At 41.7% G+C, this 19033-nt stretch overlaps 1 protein-coding gene across 4 annotated transcripts in view; it reads right to left on the bottom strand.

The window, feature by feature from the left end:
- Positions 1-2619: 2619 nt before the first annotated feature.
- LOC115154918 (calcium-binding protein 8-like) overlaps positions 2620-19033 on the bottom strand; it is a 170803-nt gene continuing 154389 nt past the window's right edge. For all 4 annotated transcript variants that reach the window (XM_029701632.1, XM_029701633.1, XM_029701635.1 and 1 more), the window contains one exon: positions 2620-3231. In XM_029701632.1, coding sequence (XP_029557492.1) covers positions 3104-3231 — 128 coding nt within the window. In that variant the 3' untranslated portion in view covers positions 2620-3103. The remainder of the gene's footprint in view (positions 3232-19033) is intronic.

Raw genomic sequence — 19033 nt, 5'->3', positions numbered from 1 at the left:
GTCCAGCGCCGCCCCTTTCAGAAATGGGGTGTGCCTTTGGCGGTTCATCGATGTGTCATTCTGGTCATGCGACTGACGAAGTTACTTCGTTAGCTAAGCTTGCCACTATCGCTAGTCAGTAACTCCTCCAGTATGTGATGACATCATTTCAAAGGATTTGTTTTTGGACGGAAGCTTGTAGAGATCGATAAGAAATGGCACTTCTTTCTGTAGCCAAATATTTTATTCATCATTTTGTTTTTAAGCATTAAATTACCTGGTATGATGGTGCATTGATCAGTTATACAGTTTAAAGCCGTTATTTTTGTGTTTTTGCCCAAAGTCGACCTTTAAGAAACTGCCCAGTCAAACTCTGAGCCGGGAGTAAAATCAACACAGTTTGACGACAGTTTGAGGTACTGCAAAGGAACGATAGTGATGACGCTCATTGACATTGTTGCAAATGATGGGGAATAACTAATCGGGATGAGGCATCTCCAGCTGTGAACTCTATAGCACGTCACTCCCACTTAACAACTCTAAATCGCTTTGACACAGTAGGAATCTTGCTGATAATGTTGCATACAATGTTTGAAAGGTCTATCAGTTTCATTGAACACAATCAAAGTTAGCATAAGCCCTAGATGCCTTCAATTGCCCAATTTATAGGAATGCCCAATGTGGGCATTTTAAGAATGTGAAATTGTGCTCCAAAGGGATAACATGAAGTAACATGATATAGGTAATTAAATAATCAAAATATTATTTTTTATTTGTTAGCCTAGTGCCCTCAAACTCAACTCTGGACCTCAAAGCCAGTTCCACTGCTTTTTTTCATTGTTCCCCTCTAATCAGGGACTGATTTAGACCTGGCACACCAGGTGGGTAAAATTCATTATCAGGTAGAACAGAAAACTAGTAGGCTCCAGACCTTGTAGGGATAGAGTTGAATACCTCTGTCATAAGTATTTAGGCATATCATGTTAAATAGGCCAAGGAGAAATCATTGGCAAAATCGCAAGAAATACTGTTGCATGTAGGTCTAGATTATTTCTGGATTGATCATATATAAATGAAATATCAAAACATTTGTTTAACAACTCCAAAGCAATCGCATGTGGTGCAGGAACCACTGACTCGCTGCATTTTCTCTTTTCAAGGCACCCGCTGGTACCTCAACTGGTTAGGACAGCTCATGAGGTCTCCTAAATATCTGTCAACTAGGTGGGACTCTAATGACTAAAGAGGCTTCATGCATAGCTTTTATTTTCACCCATAAGAGTAGGAGTAAAATGTATCTTCTTAGCACTACTCAGACGCTTTGTGAGTCTTATGACCAGCAGTGTAAATGACATGAATCCGCTAGGTGGTAATGGTTCAGCACTCCTACTCTGAGATGCTTCATGAAAATCGGCCCTGGATTGGTACAGTAGGCGTAAAGAAAAAGCTCCACCAAGCCTTCTTGTTGGATAGGTGTTGGAGTTTCCACCATATGCTTTCATCCATCTAGTCCTAGCAGATTTGTGAAGGGGAGTGAACGAGGGCAAAAGGGAAAAACCCCAAAACCTTCTGGAATGAAAAGCAATCTTAATTGGCCTGGTCAAAGACATTTTAGACCACAACTGTATTATCCGTGTGTAACCGATGTGAAATGGCTAGTTAGTTAGCGGTGGTGTGCGCTAATAGCATTTAAATCAGTGACGTCACTCGCTCTGAGACTCGAAGTAGGGTTTCCCCTTGCGTTGCAAGGGCCGCGGATTTTGTGGCGTGATGGGTAACGATGCTTCGGTGGGTGTCAGTTGTTGATGTGTGCAAGGGTCCCTGGTTCGAGCCCAGGTTGGGGCGAAGAGAGGGACGGAACCTACACTGTTACATTGGTGCCGTGACCCGGATCATTGGTTGCTGCGGAAAAGGAGGAGGTCAAAGGGGGGGTGAGTGTAACCGATGTGAAATGGCTAGTTAGTTAGCGGTGGTGCGCGCTAATAGCATTTCAATCAGCGACGTCACTCGTTCTGAGACTTGAAGTAGGGTTTCCCCTTGCGTTGCAAGGGCCGCGGCTTTTGTGGCGCGATGGGTAACGATGCTTCGGTGGGTGTCAGTTGTTGATGTGTGCAAGGGTCCCTGGTTCGAGCCCAGGTTGGGGCGAAGAGAGGGACGGAACCTACACTGTTACACGTGGTTCAAATTCCAAGCATTTGGGTGAAGTTCTCTCCTTAGCCACCAGACAGCAACCTTGACCAAGCATAGACAGTCTAGCACACACACACACAGCACACTGTCCTATGGACACGTAGAATGACACGACATATGGTAAATGCTGTACATACATACAGTGCATTTGAATATCCACAGAGTCACATGCAGTGTATACAGACAAATAGACAGTCGACTATATTGTAAGAACATTGTGAGGGAGTGAATGTCAGGTGTACAGTAGAAGGTTGACTATTTTACTGAAGACTATGGTAGTCAGCTGAGCTAAAGCCAAGGTGTTTGCTCTGGGAGCTAACACAAGTCTGTCCTTAAGTTGCAAACAACCTCTGTTACAGTGTAAAAATAAATGTGTAGAATGTCCACAGGTGAGTGACTGAGTAGATATACAATCTAAATATAAGATAGTACAATAATTTTAAAAAAATGAACAGATTAACATGTTTATATACAGTTTAAAACAAACAGTAGTACAGTATCAGTATCCTCAGATATTGCCTTCCTGAAATAATATGAACTCCAGAAAGTTCAGGAATGTCTCAAAGCACCTGCTGCATATTGAATAGATTGCTGGCCTTCTCTGATACAGAAATGAAAGGAATAATCCCCACAAAATATAAAACGATTGCTTTGCATCCCTTCCAGTCTATCTATGTTAATCAGGTCCTCCTAGTGACTTGAAAAAAAATGGCTTTTCGTTTTACTTTGTTGTCGTTCAGGCCTTGCACCATCTTGTCTGTTTACGGTTCACGATATAAATCAAAACAAACTTTATTTAAAAGAACATATAGTTGTCCTTCACAGATGTGTTTGGGTTCTGGCTGGTCTGTCTTCCTTTTTTTTTTTACTGCAGAGAGAGGAAGTGAGGTTATATAACTGTTCCGCCCACTCCCCAGGCTCACATTGTGATTGGCTACTCCATGCCGTTCCGCAGCATCTGATTGGCCGCGATGAGCATGACGCTGATAATGAAGGCCATGGCGAAGGCACAGATCAGACTCTTCCTCACGCACGTCTGTCTGTTCTTCTTCTTAGGATGGACTGAACGAGAGAGGAGAAGAGGACAGAAGAGGAGAGGACAGAAGAGGAGAAAAAAAGAGAAGAAATAAGTATAAGAAAAGTCGCTTACTACATCGGAGGATAATATGCCCCCCCTCCCCTAACATCACAATCTCGTCAAATAAAGTTTCTATCATTTTTGGGACCCTAAGCAAGATTTGGTTGTACACCTCGTGGACAAAGCATGTTAGTGGCCCGTCTCTTGGCGGCGGAGAGAGAAATGTGCAGCTTTAATTAAAGTTAATGTCCTGCAATTCTACATCTTTTTCCATGGGGCGTAGATAAAATGTTGCAGTTTAAAGCAATTATTCTGCAATTATACATATTTTACCATGGTATGGAGAGAAAATATTGCAGTTTTAAAGCTAATTTACTGAAGTTCTACACATTTAGCCATAGGATGGAGATATTTTGAATGCTACTTTTTTGCAATTCTACATATTTCGCCATGACTTATGCCATGTTCATATGATATCTGAGTGAGAGTAACTAACAAAATCAATGGGGGCCCCCTGGAGGTCATGGCCCCTGGGCACTAGCCTTGCGTACCAGGTCAATAATTCAGCCATGACTGCTACAAGGTTTAGAAAGCTGGCTAGACTAACTTACCTAGCAATCTATAAAATATTAGCTGACATTGGCTAATTGAGTGACTGTCTTAACAATATGGAAACTGCTAATGCACTACCATATTTCAAAATTGCACGTTGTGTATTGTACTATCCTAATTAACAGTAAGTTGAGACTGATTTTTGATTATGTCTAGAAATGGTACTTGACGAGACTATGTTGATGAGCAAATAAACTGCCTTTGCCCTTGGTTCTATTGCTGAACATACAGTCACTGGAGAACAAACTGGATGAGCGCCGTTCGAGACTATCCTTTCAACGGGAACTGAAAACTAGAATATTCTATGTTTCTCAGAGTCGTCGCTGAAAGAGGACATGGATAATATACATCTCGCTGGTTATTCTATCCCGACGGCAGACTCCAGTAAGACGAAGGGAGGAGCTTGTGTCTGTTTGTTAACAACAGCTGGTGCACGATCTCTAATGTTAAGGAAGTCTCAAGTTTTTGCTCGCTTGAGTTAGAATAGCTCATAATAAGCTGCAGACCATACCATTAACCAAGAGAGTTTTCATCTATATTTTTCGGAGCTATCTATTTACCACCACAATCCGATGCTGGCACAAAGACCGCACTCAACAAGCTGTGTAGGGCCATAAGCAAACAAGAAAATATACATCCAGAGGCGGTGTTTCTTGTGGCTGGTGATTTTAATGCAGGGAAATGGAAATCCGTTTTACCTCATTTTTAGCAGCATGACACCTGTGCAACTAGAGGCGACAAAACTCTAGATCACCTTTACTCCCCACACAGAAACGTATACAAGGCCCTCCCTCACCTTCCCTTTGGCAAATCAGACCATAACTCTATCCTCCTGCTTAGAAGCAAAAACTCAAACAGGAAGTACCAGTGACACACTCAATACAGTATTGGTCTGATAAAGTGGATGCTAAGCTACAGGACAGACTGGAATATGTTCTCAACGTCAACAGTGAAGAGGCGACTCCGGGATGCTGGCCTTCTAGGCAGAGTTGCAAATAAAAAGCCATATCTCAGACTGGCCAATAAAAATAAAATATTAAGTTGGGCAAAACAACACACACACTGGACAGAGGAACTCTGCCTAGAAGGCCAGCATCCCGGAGTCGCCTCTTCACTGTTGACGTTGAGACTGGTGTATTGCGGGTGCTATTTACGAAGCTGCCAGTTGAGGACTTGTGAGGTGTCTGTTTCTCAAACTAGACACTCTAATGTACTTGTTCTCTTGCTCAGTTGTGCACCGGGGCCACCCACTCCTCTTTCTAGTTTGATTAGAGCCAGTTTGCGCTGTTTTGTGAAGGGAGTAGTACACAGCGTTGTATGAGATCTGCAGTTTCTTGGCAATTTCTCGCATGGAATAGTCTTAATTTCTCAGAACAAGAATAGACTGACGAGTTTCAGAAGTCCTGTTGCATCACCCAACTTCTGTTGAGCTTCAATTCACGGACAGATAGCCTTACATTCTCCTGCAAAATGTCTTGATAAACTTGGGAATTCATTTTTCAGTCGATGATAGCAAGCTGTCCAGGCCCTAACGCAGCAAAGCAGCCCCAAACCATGATTATCCCTCCACCATACTTTACAGTTGGGATGAAGTTTTGATGTTGGTGTGCTGTGCCTTTGTTTCTCCACACATAGTGTTGTGTGTTCCTTCCTTCCAAACAACTCAACTTTAGTTTAATCTGTCTACAGAATATTTTGCCAGTAGCGATGTGGAACATCCAGGTGCTCTTTTGCGAACTTCAGACGTGCAGCAATGTTTTTTTTGGACAGCAGTGGCTTCTTCCATGGTGTCCTCCTATGAACACCATTCTTGTTTAGTGTTTTACGTATCGTAGACTTGTCAACAGAGATGTTAGCATGTTTCAGAGATTTCTGTAAGTCTTTAGCTGACACTCTTGAATTCTTCTTAACCTCATTGAGCATTCTGCGCTGTGCTCTTGCAATCATCTTTGCAGGACGGCCACTCCTAGGGAGTGTAGCAACAGTGCTGAACTTTCTCCATTTATAGACAATTTGTCTTACCGTGGACTGATGAACATCAAGGCTTTAGAGATACTTTTGTAACCCTTTCCAGCTTTATGCAAGTCAACAATTCTTAAGTTTTGGTCTTCTGAGATCTCTTTTGTTTGAGGCATGGTTCACATCAGGCAATGCTTCTTGTGAATAGCAAACTCAAATGTTGTGAGTGTTTTTTATAGGGCAGGGCAGCTCCAACCAACATCTCCAATCCCGTCTCATTGATTGGACTCTAGGTTAGCTGACTCCTGACTCCGATAAGCTTTTGGAGAAGTCATTTTCCAACCTTCACTGTGAATGTTAATCAATATAGACAAGAAAAATACAATAATTTGTGTGTTATTAGTTTAAGCACAATGTGTTTGCCCATCGTTGTGACCTGTTGTTGTGAAGATCAGATCAAATTTGATGACCAATTTATGCAGAAATCCATGTAATTCCAAAGGGTTCATATACTTTTTCTTGCCACTATAAATACATACATATAAATAAATATACATACATACACACACCTTTTTTAAAATGTATATATATTTCCTTTATTACCCTCCAACCCTATCACCCCTCCCCCAATTGGAGCAAACTAGTGAACAACAACACTTAGGCCTTTATTTCCAGCTTATACATACTATATACATTTTATGGACACAGTCTATTTTACAATAGTTTTATTTTGTTTGTTTTTAACTCTTGTCCTTCCTCTACCCTCAACCTCTCCCATATGTTTATGATGTCCATCCGGTTTGATTTCTATTTGCCATATATTTCAAACTGTGCTCTTTCAAAAAAGTTCTTCACCTATATACGTTTTACAGGCACAGTAAGTTTTACATTAGTTATCTAGTCGTTATTAGTCCCAACCTTCAGCTCCATTCAACCTCTCCCATCTATCTCTTTATTTTTATTTTTTATTTCACCTTTATTTAACCAGGTAGGCTAGTTGAGAACAAGTTCTCATTTGCAACTGTGACCTGGCCAAGATAAAGCATAGCAGTTCGACACATACAGCAACGCAGAGTTACATATGGAATAAACAAAACATACAGTCAATAATACAGTAGAAAAAAAGAAAACAAAAAGTCTATATACAGTGAGTGCAAATGAGGTAAGATAAGGGAGTTAAGGCAATAAATAGGCCATGGTGGCGAAGTAATTACAATATAGCAATTAAACACTGGAATGGTAGATGTACAGAAGATGAATGTGTAAGTAGAGATACTGGGGTGCAAAGGAGCAAGATAAATAAATAAATACAGTATGGGGATGAGGTAGTTGGATGGGCTGTTTACAGATGGGCTATGTACAGGTGCAGTGATCTGTGAGCTGCTCTGACAGCTGGTGCTTAAAGCTAGTGAGGGAGATATGAGTCTCCAGCTTCAGTGATTTTTGCAGTTCGTTCCAGTCATTGGCAGCAGAGAACTGTAAGGAAAGGCAGCCAAAGGAGGAATTGGCTTTGGGGGTGACCAGTGAGATATACCTGCTGGAGCGTGTGCTACGAGTGGGTGCTGCTATGGTGACCAGTGAGCTGAGATAAGGCGGGGCTTTACCTAGCAGAGACTTATAGATGACCTGGAGTCAGGGGGTTTGGCGACGAGTATGAAGCGAGGGCCAGCCAACGAGAGCGTGTAAGTCGCAGTGGTGGGTAGTATATGGGGCTTTGGTGACAAAACGGATGGCACTGTGATAGACTGCATCCAATTTGTTGAGTAGAGTGTTGGAGGCAATTTTATAAATTACATCGCCGAAGTCGAGGATCGGTAGGATGGTCAGTTTTACGAGGGTATGTTTGGCAGTATGAGTGAAGGATCCTTTGTTGCGAAATAGGAAGCCGATTCTAGATTTAATTTTGGATTGGAGATGCTTAATGTGAGCCTGGAAAGAGAGTTTCCAGTCTAACCAGACACCTAGGTATTTGTAGTTGTCCACATATTCTAAGTCAGAGCCGTCCAGAGTATTGATGCTGGACTGGCGGACAGGTGTGGGCAGCGAATGATTGAAGAGCATGCGTTTAGTTTTACTTGCATTTAAGAGCAGTTGGAGGCCACGGAAGGAGAGTTGTATGGCATTGAAGCTCGTCTGGAGGGTAGTTAACACAGTGTCTAAAGAAGGGCCAAAAGTGTACAGAATGGTGTCGTCTGTGCAGAGGTGGATCAGAGAATCACCAGCAGCAAGAACGACATCATTGATGTATACAGAGAAGAGAGTCGGCTTGAGAATTGAACCCTGTGGCACCTCCATAAAGACTGCCAGAGGTCCGGACAACAGGCCCTCCGATTTGACACACTGAACTCTATCAGAGAAGTAGTTGGTGAACCAGGCGAGGCAATCATTTGAGAAACCAAGGCAGTTAAGTATGCCAATAAGAATGTGGTGATTGACAGTCGAAAGCCTTGGCCAGGTCGATGAATACGGCTGCACAGTAATGTCTCTTATCGATGGCGGTTATGATATCATTTAGGACCTTGAGCGTGGCTGAGGTGCACCCATGACCAGCTCTGAAACCAGATTGCATAGCGGAGAAGGTACGGTGGGATTTGAAATTGTCGGTAATCTGTTTGTTAACATGGCTTTCGAAGACCTTAGAAAGGCAGGGTAGGATAGATATAGGTCTGTAGCAGTTTGGGTCTAGAGTGTCTCCACTTTGAAGAGGGGGAGACACTTAACACCATAAATATTGGATTTCTATTTGCCATATATTTTTCAACTGTGCTGTGATGTTTCACAAAAGTTCTGATCATATCACCTTCACCTTACCTGTCACCCTAGACCCACTTCAATTTGCGTTCCACCCCAATAGGTCCACAGACGATGCAATTACCATAACACTGCACACTGCCCTATCCCACCTGGACAAGAGGAATACCTATGTAAGAATTCTGTTCATTGGTTACAGCTCAGCATTTAACACCATAGTACCTTCCAAGCTCATCATTAAGCTTGAGGCCCTGGGTCTCAATCCCGCCCTGTGCAATTGGATCCTGGGCATCCTGACTGGCCGCCCCCAGGTGGTGAAGGTAGGAAACAACATCTCCACTTCGCTGATCCTCAACACTGGGGCCTCACAATGGTGTGTGCTCAGACCCTCCTGTACTCCTTGCTCACCCATGACTGTGTGGCCATGCACGCCTCCAACTCAATCCTCAAGTTTGCAGATGACACAACAGTAGTTAGCTTGATTACCAACCACGACGAGACAGCCTATAATGAGGAGGTGAGGGCACTCGGAGTGTGGTGTCAGGAAAACAACCTCTCACTCAACATCAACAATACAAAGGAAATGATCGTGGACTTCGGGTAACAGCAGAAGGAGCACCCCCTATCCACATTGATGGGACAGCAGTGGAGAAGGTGTAAAGTTAAGTTCCTCGGCGTACACATCACGGACAAACTGAAATGGTCCACCCACACAGACAACCTCAGGAGGCTGAAGAATTTTGGCTAGTCATCTAAAACCCTCACAAACTTTTCCTGTCGGGCTGCATCACCGCCTGGTACGGCAACTGCACCGCCCATAACCGTAGGGCTCTCCAGAGGGTGGTGCTGTCTGCCATCCAGGACACCTACAACACCTGATGTTACAGGAAGGCCAAAAAGATCATCAAGGACAACAACCACCCGAGCCACTGCCTGTTCACCTCGCTACCATCTGGAAGGCGAGGTCAGAACAAAAACAAGCTACATATGGACAGTACCAAAACAAATTATCTAATGATTCTGCCTCTTTGCAGCAAAATATGCAGAGCTGAGAAGGTTGTATCCCCCATATAAATACTATTCTGTTGGTTGCAAGAATTCTGTATAATAATTTTATTTGAAAAATTCTAAGTTTTGAATCCGGCGTCGTTTTACATATCAATTAATAAACTTTTTTTTTTATTTTTTTTTTTACATGTACTTGATACTCTTGGTTCCCCTTTACGTCTGAATGAACATTTCACGAAGCCTTGATCAATGAAAATATATTCAAAATAGCTTTCATCAAAATAGCTTTCATTGGCTCTCAACGTTTTATACCAAGTGTGTTGTTTCATTTTTCATTCAGAATGAAATATCATAGAGGACCAGGTAAGTGATACAACAGTCAAACAACAATCAATATCGAAATGTCACTATCAATCATGTTACTAGTATGCAAACCTCTCCTTTCTTTTTAGTACGCATTTACCATATGTCCTTGAAATGATGTTGTGATTTTTTTTCATTAATGCTATTGAAATTGTAAAATTACTCCAGTGTCTCAAATATCAAATCAAATCGTATTTGTCATGTGTTGAATACAAGAGGTGTAAACCTTACAGTGAAATGCTTACTTGCAAGCCCTTTTAAACAACATTGCTTTAAGAAGTTTAAAGAAAAATAAGTGTTCAGTAAAAAAGAGATAAATAGAAAATAAAAGTAACAAATAATTAAACAGCAGCAGTAAAATAACAATAGCGAGGCTATATACAGGGGGTACCGGTACAGAGTCAATGTGGAGGCTATATACAGGGGGTACCGGTACAGAGTCAATGTGCGGGGGCACCGGTTAGTCGAGGTAATTGAGTCCCATTTATCTTTTTATGAAATTGAGCACATTGATAGATATTAAGTCAACTTTGAATAAGACTGTAATTGAAACTGTACAGCCTACAGACTTTGATGTTAGTCTTCATTGGAGACTACCTGCGCTGGAGGACATCAGTAAGATGGTGCTGGCAGGCTTAAGTAATAAATTAATGTCAAATCAATTGCACTAAGTTGTTGTCTCTTTTGTTTGCTGTCACCGTTGACCATAAGGTGTAAAAAATTACCAAACTACATTTGTAACTACCGTAAATTCCGGACTATAAGCCGCAACTTTTTTCCCAGGCTTTGAACCTCGCGGCTTAAACAATGACGCGGCTAATATATGGATTTTTCCCGCTTTCAATTTTTTTTTTCCAAAAAAACACATTCTGTGACGTGCTCAGTTTTTTGGCGGCATGAAGCTTTCATTAGACCAATGAAATTGCCGAACGGGTTAACCTCTACGGGCCACGGGGGCAGTATTGAGAATTTTGAAAGAAATATGTGCCCATTTTTAACTGCCTCCTACACCAACTCAGAAGCTAGGATATGCATATTATTAACACATTCGGATAGAAAACACTCTGAATTTTCTAAAACAGTTTGAATGGTGTCTGTAAGTATAACAAAACTCATATTGCAGGCAAAAACCTGTGAAAAATAGATTTAAAAAAAAGAGAATTTTGTGACTGTACTATTTAGTGTCATTGTTTTAAAGATACCACAGTGAGAAAGGATTCAGTTCGCAACTCCTACTGCTTCCACTAGATGTCAACGATCTTTAGAAAGTTGTTTGAAGCATCTGTGATAAATACACACCGAATTAGAAAGCTTACAAGTTGACACGTCATCACTTCATTTTTTGCGCCTGCGCATGAATCTGAGAAGAGTGCCTTTGTCATTATCGTTTATTCTAGACACTTGATAGGTTGTGTGAAAATATTACTGATGTTTACTGATGTTTCACGTTAAAAATGGAACAAAAGATTAGTGCTAAACAACGTTTGACATGTTTAAACAAACGTAAATAGATTATTTACTAGGTTTTCTTTAGTTTTTCGACGTGACTTTACACTGCCCACCTCATTTTGTGGGAGCCTACTGAACGCTAACTATTTGGACATAAATTATGAACTTTGTCAAAAGAAACCACATTTGTTCTGGACCTGGGATCTCTGGCAGCGCCTTCTGATGGAGATAATCAAAGGTAAGGGGATATTTAGAATGTTATTATCGATATTAGATGATGCTAATGCTAACGGTATAGCTTAGCTTAGCTTAGCATATAGCTTATTGTTGTTAGCATAGTACCCAGTTTATACAAAATGTGATTTCCCAGTAAAGTTATTTTGAGATCTGGCCCTTCGGTAGCAATTACGAGATGATAATATATTATTCTTTGAATGACAATATTATAATTTACCAATGTTTTCGAATAGTAATTCCGTGATTTGTAATGCTGGATTCACTGGGTGCATTCGAGCCGAAAAAAATTCTGAATTTCACCGCGACTGTAAATGCTGTTTTTGGATATAAATATGAACTTGATGGAACTAAAAATGCATGTATTGTATAACATAATGTCCTATGAGTGTCATCTGATGCAGATTGTCAAAGGTAAGTGCATAATTCTAGCTAGTTTTCTGTCTGTTGATGCCCTTCTTTGAATTGGCTAAACATTACACGCAGCTATTGTCAATGTACTCTCCTCACATAACCTAACTTTATGCATTCTCCATAATGCCTCTGAAAATCGGACAGCGTGGTTAGATTTAGGAGATATATCTTTCAAATGGAGGAAAATAGTTGATTATTTGATTTTTTGAAATGATTACTCTTGCAGTTTTGAATTCCCCGCCATGGTCACATGACAATGAATCCCAATACCGGGATAAGATCGGGATAAGATCCTCAACAGGTTAAGGTCAAACAACTTTTTTGTTTACTGTTTAGATTAAATCGAGCGCTCTCAAACTTCCCATCATTCTGATTATGGTAGTCATTTTGTCACCCTCATCATGGCAAAGACACGGAGAAATGCATATGATGCAGCTTTCAAGTTGAAGGCGATTGATCTGGCTGTTGGAAAAGGAAATAGAGCTGCTGCACGGGAGCTTGGTCTTAATGAGTCGATGATAAGACGTTGGAAACAGCAGCGTGAGGAATTGACTCAGTGCAAAAAGACAACTAAAGCTTACTGCTAATTTTTTATTTTTTTGTTACAAGCCGTGTTTCATTAAAGCCTATTTATTTTTGTTACAAGCCGTGTTTCATTAAAGCCTATTTATTTTTGTTACAAGCCGTGTTTCGTTAAAGCCTGTGTAAAGTTCATTTTTTCAATGTACCGGTAGGCACCTGCGGTTTATAGACACGTGCGGCTTATTTATGTTCAAAATATATATATTTTTTAAATTCAGTGGGTGCGGCTTATATTCAGGTGCACTTAATAGTCCGGAAATTACGGTAGTTGTTTTCGGTAGTAGTTTCTTAAGAGGGCTTTTACTTTTTCTGGAGTAAATTAAACTTCAAGTAAAAGTACTTTTACTTAAGTACAGATTTTCAGTACTCTACCCATCTCTGCAAATTATAAATAGTCTAACTATAAAATGTGGGCGAGCATCCACACTGGAGGAAAGTTCATTGTTCTACAGTAGGCCCACATCTGTCAATCAACTTATGACCCAAATCAACTCATCAACTCAGCCAGGGAAACAAACAGTAGTCTATTATCGCTTTTCACACCTTTCATTATGTGACAATGGATAGGCTAACAGGTAGCCAACAAAATGTAGCTTATATAATCAAATATCAAGGGGCCGATTGCAGTCATCGATGGCACTAGTTTATCGCCAGCTGATGTCTTGGTAAACCACCAATATGCGCTAAATTCACCCGCACAGCTGATCTCAATTGCAACTGTAATTGGTCACCTCATTACCGCTACCTAAAATATGATTTCGGTGTTACCTTAGTGAAAGATCCGTATATAATGACGAGATGCTCATGTCTCCGCCCTAACAATGGGAGTCGTTGTCCCAAAGGCAGGAAAAGAAGACAGGCAACAGGTTTAGGTCTGCATATTAAGTCCATAAAAACGCATTGGGCGTATTCTTGACAGATTTTGGTGAGAATGAGCCCTCCTGCTTCGCCTCTTCCTCTCTGCCTTAGTCCTGCTTAGATCCATAGTCTTTCAAGATACACTATATACAGTGCATTCAGAAAGAATTCAGACCCCTTTACTTTTTCCACACTTTGTTACGTTACAGCCGTATTCTAAAATGGATTAAATAGTTTTTTTTCCATCAATCTACACACAATACATATTGACAAACAAAAAAAATTTCGCTCCATTTTGACAGCTCATTCGTAATCTTAGGATACACTTTACACTTCAATGTCGTAGCCTAGTGAAGACTGCTATCTATCTTGTGTTATTAAGCTATATCAAATGAGGGTTGTTCAGATTTCTGTACATTTTAATGTTGTGGTAATGGGACGTAGGCCTTGCATTTTAGCGAGCGAGAGAGAATATTATTTGATAGCGAGCCTGATCCCAATGACTCGACTGTCCCCGCATGGAGAAAATGAAATCTGCTAATCTTTAAGGAATCACGAGACTCATTTGAATTACCTGATGCAAAAGGGAAAATTCTCAGTGAGAAAAGAGTGATCAAGTTAAGATCCGACATCTGTAGGCAACAAAACATCCGCCCCGCTGACCATCAACACGCGGGTACCTCAGGGGTGTGTGCTTAGTCCCCTCCTGTACTCCCTGTTAACCCATGACTGCATGGTTGTGCACTACTCTAACACCATAGTTAAGTTTGCTGACGACACAATGGTGGTAGGACTTATCACCGATGACGATGAGGCAGCCTATACGGAGGAGGTTAGAGACCTGGCAGTGTGCTTCAAGTTCCTCGGTGTCCACATCACTAAGGAATTAACATGGTCCACACACACCCACACGGTTGTGAAGAGGGCACGACAGGGCCTTTTCCCCTTGGCATGGGCCCTCATATCCTGAAAACGTTCAACGGCTTCAACATTGAGAGCATCTTGACTTGCTGCATCACAGCTTGGTACGGCATCTGCAAGGCACACGACCGCAAGGCACTACAGAGGGTTATGAGTACTGCCCAGTACATCACTAGGGCGGCGCTCCCTGCCATCCCGGGCCTCTATACTAGGCGGTGCCAGAGGAAGGCCCAATTTTAAAAAAAGACTCCAGTCACCCAAGCCATAGACTTATCTCTGCTACCACGTGGCAAGCGGTACCAGTTTACCAAGTCTGGAACCAACAGGACCCTGAACAGCTTCTACCCCCAAGCCATATGACTGCTAAACAAGACAGCAAAAAATCAAATCAAATGGTTACCCTCACTACCTGCATTGACACTTTTTTGCACTAATTATCTTGCACTGTCTCTATGCATTCACACTGGACTCTACCCACACACTCATACATACTTACACTGACATCCCAACACACACATCTACTTTTTTGCACTAACTCTCCTGCACTGACTCTATGCACACACTGAAATCTGCTCACACATACTTACAATGACTCCCCAACACACTGACACATACTACATACGCACACTCACACACTTTGACACTCACCACATACAATGCTGTTTCTCTCGATTATCTATCCTGTTGCCTAGTCACTTTGGCCCTACCTATATCTACCACAGGAGGTTGGTGGCACCTTAATTGGGGAGGATGGGCTTGTGGTAATGGCTGGAGTGGAATAAGTGGAATGGTATCAAATATACTGCTCAAAAAAATAAAGGGAACACTTAAACAACACAATGTAACTCCAAGTCAATCACACTTCTGTGAAATCAAACTGTCCACTTAGGAAGCAACACTGATTGACAATACATTTCACATGCTGTTGTGCAAATGTAATAGACAACAGGTGGAAATTATAGGCAATAAGCAAGACACCCCAATAAAGGAGTGGTTCTGCAGGTGGAGATCACAGACCACTTCTCAGTTCCTATGCTTCCTGGCTGATGTTTTGGTCACTTTTGAATGCTGGCGGTGCTTTCACTCTAGTGGTAGCATGAGACGGAGTCTACAACCCACACAAGTGTCTCAGGTAGTGCAGCTCATCCAGGATGGCACATCAATGCGAGCTGTGGCAAGAAGGTTTGCTGTGTCTGTCAGCGTAGTGTCCAGAGCATGGAGGCGCTACCAGGAGACAGGCCAGTACATCAGGAGACGTGGAGGAGGCCGTAGGAGGGCAACAACCCAGCAGCAGGACCGCTACCTCCGCCTTTGTGCAAGGAGGAGCAGGAGGAGCACTGCCAGAGCCCTGCAAAATGACCTCCAGCAGGCCACAAATGTGAAAGTGTCTGCTCAAACGGTCAGAAACAGACTCCATGAGGGTGGTATGAGGGCCCGACGTCCACAGGTGGGGGTTGTGCTTACAGCCCAACACCGTGCAGGACGTTTGGCATTTGCTAGAGAACACCAAGATTGGCAAATTCACCACTGGCGCCCTGTGCTCTTCACAGATGAAAGCAGGTTCACACTGAGCACGTGACAGATGTGACAAAGTCTGGAGACGCCGTGGAGAACGTTCTGCTACCTGCAACATCCTCCAGCATGACCGGTTTGGCGGTGGGTCAGTCATGATGTGGGGTGGCATTTCTTTGGGGGGCCGCACAGCCCTCCATGTGCTCGCCAGAGGTAGCCTGACTGCCATTAGGTACCGAGATGAGATCCTCAGACCCCTTGTGAGACCATATGCTGGTGCGGTTGGCCCTGGGTTCCTCCTAATGCAAGACAATGCTAGACCTCATGTGGCTGGAGTGTGTCAGCAGTTCCTGCAAGAGGAAGGCATTGATGCTATGGACTGGCCCGCCCGTTCCCCAGACCTGAATCCAATTGAGCACATCTGGGACATCATGTCACGCTCCATCCTCCAACGCCATGTTGCACCACAGACTGTCCAGGAGTTGACGGATGCTTTAGTCCAGGTCTGGGAGAAGATCCCTCAGGAGACCATCCGCCACCTCATCAGGAGCATGCCCAGGCATTGTAGGGAGGTCATACAGGCACGTGGAGGCCACACACACTACTGAGCCTCATTTTGACTTGTTTTAAGGACATTATATCAAAGTTGGATCAGCCTGTAGTGTAGTTTTCCACTTTAATTTTGAGTGTGACTCCAAATCCAGACCTCCATGGGTTGATAAATTGGATTTCCATTGATTATTTTTGTCTGATTTTGTTGTCAGCACATTCAACTATGTAAAGAAAAATGTATTTAATAAGATTATTTCTTTCATTCAGATCTAGGATGTGTTGTTTAAGTGTTCCCTTTATTTTTTTGAGCAGTGTATATCCCATGTGTTTGATGCCATTCCATTTGCACCGTTCAATTCATTATTATGAGCCGTCCTCCCCTCAGCAGCCTCCACTGATATGTACACTGCCTTCAGAAAGTATTCATACCCCTTGATTTATTCCACATTTTGTTGTGTTATAACCTGAATTCAAAATGGACTAAAAATATTTTCTTCTCACCCATCTACTCAAAATACCCCATGATGACAAAGCCAAAACATGTTTCTGAAAATGAAATACAGAAATCTCATTTACATAAGTATTCACACCCCTGAGTCAATACACGTTGGCAGCGATTACAGCTGTGAGTCCTTCTGGCTAAGAGCTTAACACACCTGGATTATACAATATTTGCACATTATTCTTTTAAAAATTCTTCAACCTCTGTCAAGTTGGTTGTTGATCATTGCTAGACAGCAATTTTCATAAGCAACTCCAGTCTAGATTTGGCCTTGTGTTTTAGGTTATTGTCCTGCTGAACGGTGAATTTATCACCCAGTGTCTGATGGAAAGCAGACTGAACCTGGTTTTCCTCTAGGATATTAACCGTACTAAGCTCTATACAGTTTATTTTTTATCCTAAAACACTTATAGTCCTTCCCGATTATACGCATACCCATAACATGATGTAGCCACCACTATGCTTGAAAATATAAAGAGTGGTACACAGTAATGTATTTTGTTGGATTCTCCCCAGACATAACACTTTCTACCTCTTGAAACAGTGTCTTAAATAATTATCTTCCTCACCTTGACACCCCCACCCCCCAAAAAATATACAACACAAAACCTGAACCAGAACTTCTCCCCCCCCAGCTCTGACTCTACTGACAGCTGCATTATTGAGGAAAAATGTACTTGCTATGCCTGTGATATGTGGTTGTCCCACCTAGCTATCTTAAAACTTGTTAGGGCTAGTGTCCTTTTTTCTCAATTTCCGCATGACTGACGTGCCTAATGTAAACTGCCTGTTGCTCAGGCCCTGAAGCCAGGACATGCATATAATTGGTATCATTGGAAAGAAAACACTTTGACGTTTGTAGAAATGTTTAAATAATGTAGGAGACTATAACACAAAAGATATGGTTGGAGAAAATCCAACCGGAATTTGTTTTTTTTTTGAGAGCCCATGCTCTTACAATGAAAAGTACAGGGAAATAATGAAATCTAGCTCCCAGTATGCAATTCCTATGGCTTCCACAGGGTGTCAGCACTCTATGTTCAAGGTTTCAGGCTTGTTTCTTCCAAAACGAATGAGAAAGAACAGTTTTAGTACAAGAACACAGTCTTGGAAATTCGTGTTTGGGCGCACGATGAAGACAAGACGCACCTGCTAATATCGGTTTCCTATTGAACATACTTCTTTCCGTATAAAATATTATAGTTTGATTACATTTTAGGTTATCTGAGGAGTCAATAGAAATGTATTTTGACTTGTTTTAAAGTTTAGCGGTAGATTTTTGGATTCCTTTCTCTGCACGTTGAACGAGTGGATTACTCAAAAAGATGACGCCAACTAAACTGACTTTTTGGGATATAAAGAAGGATTTTATCTAACAAAACGACACTACATGTTATAGCTGGAACCCATTGGATGACAAATCAGAGGAAGATTTTCAAAAAGTAAGTGAATTTATAATCGCTATTTGTGAATTTATGAAACTTGTGCCGGTGGAAAAATATTTTGATGTGGGGTGCCGTCCTCAAACAATTGCTTTCGCTGTAATGGCTACTGTATATCGGACAGTGCAGTTAGATTAACAAGAATTTAAGCTTTCAACCGATATAAGACACTTGTATCTACCTAAATGTTTAATATCCATTATTTTTATGATTATTTATTTGAATTGCGCTCCCTCCAGTTTCACCAGAAGTTGTCCCGCTAGCGGGACGCCTAGCACTAAGAAGTTTTTAAGAAGAATGCACTAACTGTAAGTTGCTTTGGATAAGAGCATCTGCTAAATGACAACATTTTTCAATGTAAATATAATCAGGACATACAGTGCATTCGTAAACTATTCAGACACCTTCCCCTTTTTCACATGTTACGTTACAGCCTTATTCTGAAACGGATTAAATTATTTTACACAATACCCCAAATATGACAAAGCGAAAACAGGTATTTAGAATTTTTAGCTAATTTAAAAACAGAAATGCCTTATTTACATAAGTATTCAGACCCTTTACTTTGAGACTCAAAATTGAGCTTAGGAGCATCTTGTTTCCATTGATCATCCTTGAGATGTTTCT

Source organism: Salmo trutta, chromosome 19, assembly GCF_901001165.1.
Source record: "Salmo trutta chromosome 19, fSalTru1.1, whole genome shotgun sequence".
NCBI lineage: Eukaryota > Metazoa > Chordata > Actinopteri > Salmoniformes > Salmonidae > Salmo > Salmo trutta.
The sequence above is the reverse complement of the archived record's forward strand: the minus strand, read 5'-3'. Positions and strand labels throughout refer to the sequence as shown.